General features: G+C 47.5%; 1 protein-coding gene across 5 annotated transcripts in view; it reads left to right on the top strand.

Annotated features, from left to right (window-relative positions):
• The window catches only part of MATN2 (matrilin 2), a 179,932-nt gene that overhangs the window by 91,759 nt on the left and 75,011 nt on the right, over nucleotides 1-13,162 (top strand). For all 5 annotated transcript variants that reach the window (XM_033934328.1, XM_033934326.1, XM_033934329.1 and 2 more), the window contains exons 3-4: nucleotides 1,041-1,610; nucleotides 6,059-6,181. In XM_033934328.1, coding sequence (XP_033790219.1) covers nucleotides 1,041-1,610; nucleotides 6,059-6,181 — 693 coding nt within the window. The remainder of the gene's footprint in view (nucleotides 1-1,040; nucleotides 1,611-6,058; nucleotides 6,182-13,162) is intronic.

Here is a 13,162-nt window from a genome sequence, read left to right as displayed (position 1 = left end):
TGAATAAATTCATGTAAACTGTTCTGAGCTCCCTTGGGAGCGTGGTATAGAAAATTGAATAAATAAATAAATTCTATGGTTTATGGGCAACAAGTGTGCATTTTTTTTTAGAAGTGGTGTGACATGATTGAATTTCCCATTTACATCAGAATTAGAAAATGTACAGAGAAGGGTGATGAAAATGGTAAAAGGGATAGGATGACATCTTTATGGGGAAAAGCTAAAGCGGCTAGGGCTCTTCAGCTTGCAGAAGAGACAGTTCAGGGGTGATATGATAAAGGTCAAAAAAATACTGAGTGGAGTGGAAAGGGTAGATGTGAATCACTTGTTTACTCTTTCCAAAAATACTAAGACTAGAGGGCAGTAGATTTAAAACAAACCGGAGAAAATATTTCTTCAGACAATGCATAATTAAACTCTGAAATTCGTTGCTGGAGAATGTGGTGAAATCAGTTAGCTTAGCGGGGTTTAAAAAAGGTTTGGATAATTTACTAAAAGAGAAGTCCATAGGCCATTATTGACATGGCATGGGGAAGTCCACAGCTTATTCCTAGGATAGGCAGTATAAAATCTATTTTACTATTTGGGATCTAGCTAGGTACTTGGGTCTTGGATTGGCCACTGTTGGAAACAGGATATGGGGCTTGATGGCAATTCTTATGTTAACTACAAAATAGGTACCTACTGTACATGCCAAACATGCCCGTGATCTGCCCCTAACCATGCCTACTTTCTGGTAGGCACCTACTGAGTTAGGCGCCTACCATCCTATTAATTTTAAGTCAATTATGAGATGCTAAGTGCTTGTTATGAGTGCCAATTAAGCTTTTAAAATAATTAACTCCCTCTTTTACTAAGCCACAGTAGAGATTTTTACCACTTCCCAGAGCGCTAAGCATTTAGTGCCCTGGGCTGCAACATCTTTTATAGAATCTGGACCTAAGTGCAAACCTTATCACCCTTTAGTAAAAGCACCCCTAAATTGAATAAATCATAACAATGTAGTTTGTTAACTTTGCTTGTCATTTTATTTTTTTTAGAGAATGCCTGCGATAAGAAACCTCTAGACCTTGTCTTCATCATTGACAGCTCCCGCAGTGTACGTCCCTATGATTACGGGAAAGTGAAAGAGTTCATCATAACCATTTTGAAATTCCTGGACATTGGTCCCGACATGACCAGGGTGGGTCTTCTCCAGTACGGAAGCACAGTCAAGCAAGAGTTTTCTTTGAAGACCTATAGAAGGAAAGCAGAGGTGGAAAATGCTGTCAGAAGAATGATGCACCTGGCTACAGGGACTATGACTGGGCTGGCCATACAGTACACGATGAACATTGCATTTTCGGAGGCTGAGGGGGCTCGGCCGCCAAGCCAGAATGTACCGAGAATTGCCATGATAGTGACAGATGGAAGACCTCAGGATTCTGTGGCTAACATTGCAGCTAAAGCCCGGAATTCGGGCATACTGATTTTTGCTATTGGTGTAGGAAAAGTTGATTGGAACACCCTGAAGTCAATCGGAAGCGAGCCACATGACGAACATGTTTTTTTAGTGGCTAATTTCAGTCAAATTGAAACCCTGACATCGGTGTTCCAGAATAAACTGTGTGGTAAGGAAACATTTTTGTGTTTGATGTGAGAGGTTTCTTATAAAAGGGTAGAACATTTTGTTATTCTTAATGTTTGAATATTACAATCAATATAGAGAACTTTGTGCAAAAAAAAAAAAAAAAAAAAGCAGAACATCTGAATCCAAAAAAATGCTAACTTCAATAAAACAAAAAGTTTTTATGTGACAAAACTTGAAAGGCAACCAAAATGTCAGTCATTTGAGTGAAAAACTAATTCTGCTGCTGGACAGCTTGGCTTTCTTTTATTCTGCAAAATTGGCTGGTATGCAAAAAAACATATGCAGGGGGTAGCATTTCTGTTGAGCAAAACCAAATATTGCCTGAGCCAGCCTGGATAGCTTTTTGCAGCACAATAGGAAAATGGAAAACTGATGCGATTTAAATATTGACCAGGCTAGGCATAGGTAGCGGAACGCTTTTTTGTTTGGGGGCCCAAAAGCTCCGCCCTAGACCCCACCCCAGACCTACCCAAGCTCCTTCCCAGACCTCACCCCCATAATAATAGTACTAATAGTAAACACCATTTCTGCCATTCATTTTTCATATACACACAATATAATCTTAATAATAATATACAATGGTAACCATAAAAGTAAACTACACAAAGTGCACTCTTTTTCCCCTCCCCACCACTGCACAGCTTTTCTTCCTCTCTCCTCCACCCCCATGTGCAATGTCTTTCTCTCACTGTCCACCATCTCTCTCTCATTCCTTCCCTTGCTGCAAAGGGAGTGGGGAAAGAGAGAGGAATCTAGGGTGCCTCTCTCCCACCCACTCTAATGCCACATCCAATACTTCTCCCTCTCTTATCCCCCAAACTGTGTGCAGCATCTTTCCCCCGGCCCACCAGCCCCATGTCCAACATTTCTGCTTCTATCACCCCTCTCCAGCTCCATGCCACGTCTCTTCTTCCATTCCCTCCACCACCATGTCCAACATTCCTTTCTCTTGCATCCATTTCCATCTGTCCCACTGTTTACTCTCCACCACCACATCCAACATTTATCCCTCTTATCTCTCTCTACCTTACTTCTCTCCCATCACCACGTCCAAGAATTCTCCTCTTTCTTCCTTTCCCCATGTACACCATCTCTTTCCCTCTCACTCATACCCATGCTTAACAATTTTCCCTTTCTATTCCCTCCCCATCTCAGTATATCTTTCCCCCATCCTTCCATCCTATGTCCCCTCCCTTCCTTCTGTAGCCCGTTAGTGCTTCCTCCCTCTAATTGACATGCTAACTGCATATTATGGAGTGGGAAATGAGCCAGAAACTCCTCTTATTGTAATCCACCTAGAACCGCGAAGTACTAAATGAGCCGGGAATGGGCATAGTTTGGCTCGACTTACTGTCCTCTACTGTACAAAGGAGGTGGTAAGTGTATCAGTGTTTGAAGACTCATTGTAGATACAACATACTCATCGGAATTGATAAGTCCGGGTCAAGACATGTATAATTCTGCTAGTATTTTTGGAAAGTTATCTGCCAGCATAGAGCCTTTTGTACAATATATGCAAAAAAGTGCATATATGATGTGGTTGCGTGCAGCAGGCACTTCCACTGTACAATTGGCAATGCAAAAAAAAAATTCAACAGAGGGAAGGTGGCAATTTACATGTGTAAGTGCTGTCACATACTGTACACATGTGTAAAGGGCATATTAGAATTTACCTGTGTGTTGCCAACATTCACAGGGCTATGCCTGCCATTTACAGTCCTACCCCTGCAAAATGATCCCAAATAATTGCAGAGGCCACAATCTTTCTGTACTTTCCATTCAGAGGGGGAAAAACAATGGATTAAGACCTCCTTTAATCCCTCCTATAAAAATATGCCCCAAATGAACACTTATAGAAAATCTAGATGTATTTGGGAGCAGTTGTAAGGCCATCATTGATAATAAGTTAAGGTATCCACATGCATTCTCTTGATGAAAGGGGGGAATGCTGGTGTGGATTTTGGCCCTGCCCAAGCTCCACCTCCTCACCTAGAGCTTGTATAGGTATGTACGACACACAAATGGAAGAAATAAAATAAAAAATAGATTGGCTATATCTGGTATTGTAGTCTTGATATTATGGGTTCTGGTATAGGTGTCATTTTCCCAGATTGTGGGGTGATGGGTAAGTATAGAGCTTGATGTGGGAGAATTTTGTACTTTTGAGGAATTAGAGGATTTGTATGGTTTGCCAAGCAAGAACATATTCCCTTACCCTCAAGCTAAACACTTTCTTGGGATGTGATTCTGGACATGGTGCCTACCGGTGATTGACATGGCGGTAGGCACCAATTCCGCAGGCTTCTACTGTGGCAGGCACTGTTTCCATAATCAGGCCCTTAGTTACTCTAAGCAGATAACTGTAATCAATAATCGTTTACCTTCCTAAATGAGTAATTTAATTATTGTAACCAATTACTTTAAGTTGAGAAGTTAGTAACTGTAATTAATTACTTTTGAAGAGTAATTAACACAACAGTGGTGAAAAATTGGCACTTCCATGTATAATTGCACTTATATGCAAAAGCCGCTGATACCACTCTTCTGAATGTATAGGTTTGTGAAATCAATGCTCCCACTATACGTGCTGGCAAATACACATGTACTGTAAATGTATTTTACAAAAAGCTCTGCGTTCAACAGAGCCTTTAGTAAAATACTGGGGGAATTATGAACATCTTGACCTGGATAAACCAAGTCCTACTTACAGGTGCAATTTGATACACTGTTAATCATTAATATATATCTAAGCCAGTGGTCTCAAACTCAGACCCTTTGCAGGGCCACATTTTGGATGTGTAGGTACTTGGAGGGCCGTAGAAAAAATAGTTAATGTCTTATTAAAGAAATTTTGCATGAGGTAAAACTCATTATAGTTTATGTGTTAAAGGAAAGATTTATAAACTATAAAGAGTTTTACCTCATGCAAAATTGTAATTTATTTAATAAGACATTAACTATTTTTATTGCAGCCCTCCAAGTACCCTATTTTTTCTGCGGCCCTCTCAGTTAAAGTTTAACATCTTTCCTTTCTCAGAACTGACACATTTCAATCACTATATTGAAAATAAAATCATTTTCTCTACCTTTGTTGTCTGGTGACTTTATTTTTCTGTGCTTTTAACTATGTTTCCAGGGCCTTCTTGTCCATTGACTGTTTTTCTCTCCGTCTTCATTTTCTGCCTTGCATCCATTATTTGGCATTAACTTAATATTCAATTTTTCCATTTCTCTGCTTTCTTCTCAAAATCTACATTTCCATGTCTTACCTTTCCTTCCTATCTCTCTTTCCATCCCTCCCTATTTCCATGGTCTGACATCTCTCTTCTTCCCTCCTTCCTCCCCAGTGTAACATTTCTCTTTCCCTTCCTCCTTTCTGCCTCCTGCAGTCCATCTTCCTTCCGTTCCTCCTTTCTGGCCCCCCTCCCAGTCCAACATTTCTCCCTCCTTTCCACCAGTCCAACATTTTTTTCTCTCTTCCTCTTGCATGCTTCTCTGGTCCTCCTTCCCTCAACCAAGCGACATCTCTCTCTCTCTCTCTCTCCCTCCATGAGTCCATGAGTTTTCACTCTCTGCCCTATCCCTCTTCCCCAGTGTAACATTTCTCCTTCCCTACTTGCTGTCCTTCCCATCCATCTTGCACTTTCCATGAGTCCAACACTTTCTGCCTCCTGCACACTTTCTCTCTCTGTCCTTGCTTCTTCCCTCAGTGGCATCCCTCCTTTGCACCCCCCAACCCAACATGCTCTCTCCCCATGCACCATCTCATCCTCCCCTCCAGTGTGTAGCACCTTTCCTTTCTCTCCCTTTCTGACAGGTCCAGCAGTACCTCTTCTCCCTTCCCTGCTCCCCTTGTCCAGCAGTACCCCTTCTCCCTTCCTTCCTCCCCTCCCCAGCAATACCTCTATTTTGCATCCCGCGGTCTGTACATGATCTCGCACACTGGGCAGAAAGAGAGGCTCTGGCGCCGGTGTCAGCTGACTTGAAACTTCCTGTTGCATTCGTGTATGCCAAAACTCCTGCCTTCGTCTTGTCTCCACCTACCCGGACCAGCAGCAGCAGGCTAGAGAAAGGAGGTAATGAATCCTGGCAGATAAGCGAAGGCAGGAGTCCTGGCATATGAGACAGCAGCAGGAAGTTTCAAGTCAGCTAACGCCGACGCCGGAGCCTCTCTTCCTGCCCAGTGTGTGAGATCGAGTACAGACCACGAGCCACAAAATACGACCTGGGGGCCCATGAGTTTGTGACCGTTGATCTAAGCTGTTTACAAGATAAAATTTTATATAAATAGAATTTATGTGAAATGTCCTATGTAAAATGAAGCTTCACATACGAGCATGTGTTATCCGTATCTTAATAAATAAGTTGTTATGTTTTGAAGCATTCCTCCTGCTGAGTGACTTTGGCCTGTTTGTATATTCTCTTTAGCTGATCATCTGTGTGCTACGGTGGCCCATGGCTGTGATCACTTTTGTATCAATACACCTGGCTCCTATGTGTGTAAATGCAAGCAAGGATACCTTCTGAATCCAGACCACAAGACCTGCAGCAGTAAGATATCATACAAGAATCACCTTTATTTTTTTAAAGAGACAGATAAGAATGAATAAGGACGAATATCAGGAAGTTCTGTTTTACGCAGCGAGTGGTGGACACCTGGAATGCTCTCCCAAAGGAAGTAATTGCAGAATCCACCGTTCTAGGATTTAAGGGTAAACTAGATGCACATCTCCTTAAGAGTGGCATAGAGTGATACGGGTAAGGGTAAATTAGATGCACATCTCCCTTGAGAAGCATACGGTGATATGGGGACTAAAACTAGGTCAGGGTACACCTGGCGGGGCCTCCGCGTGTGCGGATCACCGGACCTGATGGACCCAGGGTCTGATCCATCAATAGCAATTCTTATGTAATGAAAATGTTTTCTTCTGTAGCCACAAATCTGTCGCATTTTAAAATGTTTTTATTTTATACACTGTCATAGATATTGCTCAAAACCCTTCCTCCCAAACCCTGTTCTCCTTGTAAAGTGACACCTTTATAGGAAGACGGGCCCTTTTTAATAGCATTAGTTGTTTCAGAGAATTCAATATTGCACTGTATGATAAACTCCATAAGTTATTCTAAAATAGCTATTGGAAGTCTCAAAAAGTCTTACCTAGTGGGGACATGAGATTGAGAATTAGGTACTGTAGAGCAATGGAAAATACTTTTTTTTTTTTTCATGGGTAAAACATGTTTTACGTTAAGGAAACGGAGTGTGTGTGTCCTTTTACATGAATCACACATAGGGCTCCTTTTATCAAGGTGCGCTATGGGGGTTAGCGCATCGGATATTTCATCACGCGCTAACCCCTGGGGCACACCAAAAAACTAACGTCTCATCAATGGAGGCATTAGCGACTGGTGCGGCAGGCGGTTGAACGCGCAGTATTCTGCGCGTTAAACGCCTACCGCAGCTTGATAAAAGGAGCCCATAGGTTTTCCAGTAGGCAGCATTGGGCAGAGCTTGGACATAGGCCCAGATTCTATAAACGGTGCCTGAATTTAGACGTCTAGATTGGCACAGCTAGATGATCTAGGCGCCTAACTTACGCTGGCTTTTACAAAGCCATGGTAGAGGTTTCTACTGCGGGCCGGTGTGGTAAATGCTCCAATGTTCATAGAATTCCTATGAGTGTCGGAGCAGTTGCCAAAGCTTTGTAAAAGGAGCCCTTAATTATTCAATTACCGTATTTTCGCGGATATAACGCGCGCGTTATACGTGTTTTTACGTACCGCGCATACCCCTCACGCGTTATATGCCTGAGCGCGGTATACAAAAGTTTTAAAACATAGTTCCCACCCCGCCCGACGCCCGATTCACCCCCCCAGCAGGACCGCTCGCACCCCCACCCCGAACGACCGCTCGCACGCGCTCCCACCCGCACCCGCATCCACGATTGGAGCAAAAGGGAGCCCAAGCCCTCTTGCCCGGCCGACTCCCCGACGTCCGATACATCCCCCCCCCCGGCAGGACCACTCGCACCCCCACCCCGAAGGACCGCCGACTTCCCGACAATATCGGGCCAGAAGGGAGCCCAAACCCTCCTGGCCACGGCGACCCCCTAACCCCACCCCGCACTACATTACGGGCAGGAGGGATCCCAGGCCCTCCTGCCCTCGACGCAAACCCCCCTCCCCCCCAACGACCGCCCCCCCCAAGAACCTCCGACCGCCCCCCAGCCGACCCGCGATCCCCCTGGCGACCCCCACGACCCCCCCACCCCCCTTCCCCGTACCTTTGGTAGTTGGCCGGACAGACGGGAGCCAAACCCGCCTGTCCGGCAGGCAGCCAACGAAGGAATGAGGCCGGATTGGCCCATCCGTCCTAAAGCTCCGCCTACTGGTGGGGCCTAAGGCGCGTGGGCCAATCAGAATAGGCCCTGGAGCCTTAGGTCCCACCTGGGGGCGCGGCCTGAGGCACATGGGCCCAACCCGACCATGTGCCTCAGGCCGCACCCCCAGGTGGGACCTAAGGCTCCAGGGCCTATTCTGATTGGCCCACGCGCCTTAGGCCCCACCAGTAGGCGGAGCTTTAGGACGGATGGGCCAATCCGGCCTCATTCCTTCGTTGGCTGCCTGCCGGACAGGCGGGTTTGGCTCCCGTCTGTCCGGCCAACTATCAAAGGTACGGGGAAGGGGGGTGGGGGGGTCGTGGGGGTCGCCAGGGGGGTCGCGGGTCGGCTGGGGGGGCGGTCGGAGGTTCTTGGGGGGGCGGTCGTTGGGGGGGAGGGGGGTTTGCGTCGAGGGCAGGAGGGCCTGGAATCCCTCCTGCCCGTAATGTAGTGCGGGGTGGGGTTAGGGGGTCACCGTGGCCAGGAGGGTTTGGGCTCCCTTCTGGCCCAACTACCAAAGGTACGGGGTGGGGGGGCCGTGGGGGGCGCCAGGGGGGTCGCGGGTCGGCTGGGGGGGCGGTCGGAGGTTCTTGGGGGGGGCGGTCGTTGGGGGGAGGGGGGTTTGCGTCGAGGGCAGGAGGGCCTGGGATCCCTCCTGCCCGTAATGTAGTGCGGGGTGGGGTTAGGGGGTCGCCGTGGCCAGGAGGATTTGGGCTCCCTCCTGGCCCGATATTGTTGGGGAGACGGCGGTCCTTCGGGGGGAGGGATGTATCGGACGTCGGGGGGGGGCATCAGGCTTTCAGGATGGGGACAGACCTTCAAGGGGGGACAGTGCACGGAAGTCAGGGGGGTAAACGGAGAGTCGGGACAGCGCACAGAAAGTCAGGGCGGGCGAAAGGAGCGTTGGGCAGCATGCGCGGTATACCCGTGAGCGCGGTATACCAAAGTTTTTGTACATATCATTGTGATTTCTGCGCGCTATACCTGTGTGCGCGTTTTACACGGGTGCGCGTTATATCCGCGAAAATACGGTAGACTTAAATCGGTGCTGTTAATTGAACTCCCCCCCCCCCCCACCACCACCACCACCATTAAAAAACAATGTAATTGGGCCAACTAGTATCAACTGAAATTAATTTGACAAATTTTTTAGAGGAGAGTCAAGATTTGATCCAGATTCGTTCCACCCTGGTAATAACCTGCATGAGTGAGATGGATAAGATGTTACTTATGGAATTGTACTTCAAAAACAGATTAACAAAATTTTGTGGAGATTTGGTAAGAATATTTCTGGATGTCTCCAGAGCCACCTAACTAAGGAGAAAATAATTTTTGAAATTAAAAATTAGAGTGGCAGCTTTGGAGACATCCTTCTATTTAAAATTTCCCTGTAAGTGCCTTGAACCCAAGCATAGTACCGGCAGTGGCGTACCAAGGGGGGGGGGGGGCGGTCCGCCACTGAGGGGGTGTTCCCGGCCTTGCCGCTCAGTCCCCCCCACGCCCGCAGGACCGCTCGCCCCACTGACTTTTCAGCACACCTATGAAGCAGCCCGTAGCAGGATCGCGACGTCAACAATCCCTGAGCTGCTTGGGCGCTGCTTCCTGCGCCGCGGTCCTGCCCCTCCTCTGACGTCAGAGGAGGGGGGCGGGACCGCGGCGCAGGAAGCAGCTCCTAAGCAGCGCAGGGATAGCTGACATCGCGATCCTGCTGCGGCTGCTTCATAGGTAGTGCGGGGAGGCCAGGGGGGCGAGCGGTCCTTCAGGGTGGGTCGGGGCATCAGGCCTTCAGGGTGGGGCGGGCGGGCAGGCAGGCAGGCAGGCTTTCAAGGGGGAGGGGGGTGACAGGCAGGCAGGCCTTCAAGGGGGGACAGGCCTTCAAGGGGGGGTGCAGGCCTTCGGGGGGGTGCAGGCCTTCAAGGGGGGGACAGGCCTTCAAGGGGGGGTGCAGGCCTTCGGGGGGGTGCCGACCTTCAAGGGGGTGCAGGCCTTCAAGGGGGGGACAGGCAGGCAGGCCTTCAAGTGGGGGGACAGGCCTTCAATGGGGGAACAGGCCTTCGGGGGGGTGCAGGCCTTCGGGGGGTGCAGACCTTCAAGGGGGTGCAGGCCTTCAAGGGAGGGGACAGGCCTTCAAGGGGGGGACAGGCAGGCAGGCCTTCAAGGGGGGGATAGGCCTTCAGGGGGTGTGCAGGCCTTCAAGGGGGTGCAGGCCTTCAAGGGGGGGACAGGCCTTCAAGGGGGGGGACAGGCCTTCAAGGGGGGGATAGGCCTTCAGGGGGTGTTCAGGCCTTCAAAGGGGTGCAGGCCTTCAAGGGGGGGACAGGCCTTCAAGGGGGGGACAGGCAGGCAGGCCTTCAAGGGGGGGACAGGCCTACAAGGGGGTGGGACAGGCCTTCAAGGGGGTGCAGGCCTTTGGGGGGGGTGCCAACCTTCAAGAGGGTGCAGGCCTTCAAGGGGGGGGGACAGGCCTTCAAGGGGGGACAGGCAGGCAGGCCTTCAAGGGGGGGACAGGCCTTCAAGGGGGGGACAGGCCTTCGGGGGGTGCAGACCTTCTAGGGGGGGAAAGGCCTTCAAGGGGGGGGGACAGGCCTACAAGGGGGTGGGACAGGCCTTCAAGGGGGGTGCAGGCCTTCAAGGGAGGACAGGCAGACCTTTAAGGGGGGGACAGGCCTTTGGGGGTACCCTGGTTTAGAAGTACACAGAGGGAAGGGGGTGTTCAAAGAGACGTGCATATGCCAAACTTTGGGGGGGGGGAAGAAATAATGGGTCTGAAAATAGAGGAGAGGGAGAGAGATGATGGACCATGGGTTTTAGGGAGGGAAGGAACAGAAAGGGAGAGAAATTGGACACAAGGGATGGTGTGGAGGAGGGATAGAGATACTGGATAGAAGGGTAATTGGGAAAAGAAAGGGAGAGATGGTGGACTCTGGGGTGGTGGGGAAAGAGGGAGAGATGCCGGATGAAAGGGTAGTTAAGAAAAGGTAGATCTGTGGAGGGAGATGAAAAAAAGGAAAGATACCAGACTTCCTGGGGAGAGAAGGGAAATGGAAAGGGAGGACAGAGTTGGCAGATGGATGGTTAGCATGCAGAAAGAAGAAAGAAGGAGACCCTGGCAAGCAAGTTATCGGAAGAAAACCAGAGCCTTGGACCAACAAGATTTGAAATATAACCAGACAACAAAAGGTAGAAAAATTAATTTTATTTTCTGTTTTGTGATTATAATATGTCAGGTTTGAAATGTGTATCCTGCCAGAGCTGGTGTTGGACTGCAAACGTGAGCTAGGATTTAACAGAGAGAGGAAAAGTCCTTTTAGTTTCTTTATTTTATTTACACCACAGCGCCAGTGTGGTTAGGAGAAGCCATAGGGGGTGAAAAAGCTATAAAACCCACCAGGAGTTTTGAAAAAAATCACCCAACTGGGCAGGAAAATCGAATTGAAAAACCAATTCAATAGGCTGAATCGAATTGAAATTTTTTTTTCCTGAATCTGGCAGCATTAGTTTGCGCTACTGTCTTAGACTTTAGGACCTGGGATTGGGGAGAGATGGCATCCTCAGTACTTTATAATGCAAGTGAAACGAGGATTTGGTCAGACTTTTGAAGGGTCTGCAGAAAAAAAATATTGTATAGGCTGGGGACATGAGACAACAGGAAATGGGAACTTTTCTTCCTTCTATTTTTGTGAATGGAAAGGCTGAGGATGTCAGAGAGTTCAGTTAAAATATGTGCTTTATAAGAAAATATAATAATGTGTTTTATAAAGTTTATAGCATAGCTGGCCTACCCAGTGAGGTGTTCCTAGTGGTGGTGGTGGCAGCGTGTCAATGTGTTGAGAGGAAGAGGTGGTCTGGGAAATTCTGCTGAGCAAACTCCGAGCCCATTTCCACCCCCCAGTTAGTCCACTCCACTCAACTGGTTCACACACTGAGTGGGTCTTTGGGTGTTGTTTTGGGATCTCTTCCAGTGGTTTATCAGTATCTCCTTCTGGTCCAAGGAAGGAAACTTTGTTATCCTTAGCATTGACCTACAGAATATGTTTGTACAGCACTGCTTGTGTGGCATTAGGCTATGTAGACCTTTGCATATTTTTGCACTATATGGTGGGTGTATGAGGAGATTCACATTTCCTGCACAGCTAAGTCCATGTGAAGTTACCTTGTGCTGTATTTGACATCTAGCAAGGTCTCTGTTTGAAAGGAAAGATCTAAACTTAAAAATGAAGTGGCCAGAAGTTATGGTAAAAGCAGATAGTGTAGCTGGTTTTAAGAAAGATTTGGACAAATTCCTGGAGGAAAAGTCCATAATCTGTTATTAAGACATGGGGGAAGTGTCTGCTTGCCCTGGATCGGTAGCATGGAATGTTGCTACTCTTTGGGTTTTGACCAGGTATTAGTGTCCTGGATTGGCTACCATGAGAATGGGCTACTGGGCATGATGGACCATTGGTCTGACCCAGTTAGGCTATTCTTGTTATGTTCTCATCTGTAGGGGCCTTTGTTTTCACTTTTTATTTTAATGTATTTTTTTTCTGGGAACTTATCAATGTTTTTTTATAATGGAAGAGAATTAATGTGTGTGGGATGAGGGGGTAACTAATTTCTTCAGCTAAATAATTCAATCCACCTCAAACAGACATAGGAGAACTCACGCACCATTCACACACCCTCCAACCAAAAACGTCAAAAGAAAAAAACTGTTCGACAACCTCCTAGCCATTCGAGCTGCAACACTTGACCCCCAACTCTACAACCAATTGACATCGACCACAGACTGCAAAACCTTCAAAAAGAAATAAAAACCCTTCTATTCAAAAAACACATAAAACTGAACTAACACAATCAGAACTGTCCCAAGCATCACCTGCAACTACTCCATATGTACTTCTGATGTCATGACAATTCAGACATAATTTATGTTATGTTATGTTTGGAATAAAAAAATTTTCACTGCCTGTTTCTATTCTGACCATTTATTCCGTTTCATGGTCATTACAAAAAATATTTTTTTACATGGGGGGTGTCAAAAAATGGTGGGCCCCGGGTGCCACATACCCTAGGTACGCCACTGAGTACCGGGTAAAGCTTTGGATTCTTGCCCAGAAATAGCTAAGAAGAAAAAATTTAAAATTTAAATTGAATCAGGTTGGGCAGACTGGAT

Source organism: Geotrypetes seraphini, chromosome 2 (genome assembly GCF_902459505.1).
Source record: "Geotrypetes seraphini chromosome 2, aGeoSer1.1, whole genome shotgun sequence".
In the NCBI taxonomy this organism is placed as follows: domain Eukaryota; kingdom Metazoa; phylum Chordata; class Amphibia; order Gymnophiona; family Dermophiidae; genus Geotrypetes; species Geotrypetes seraphini.
This window is presented reverse-complemented; position numbering and strand designations above follow the sequence as displayed.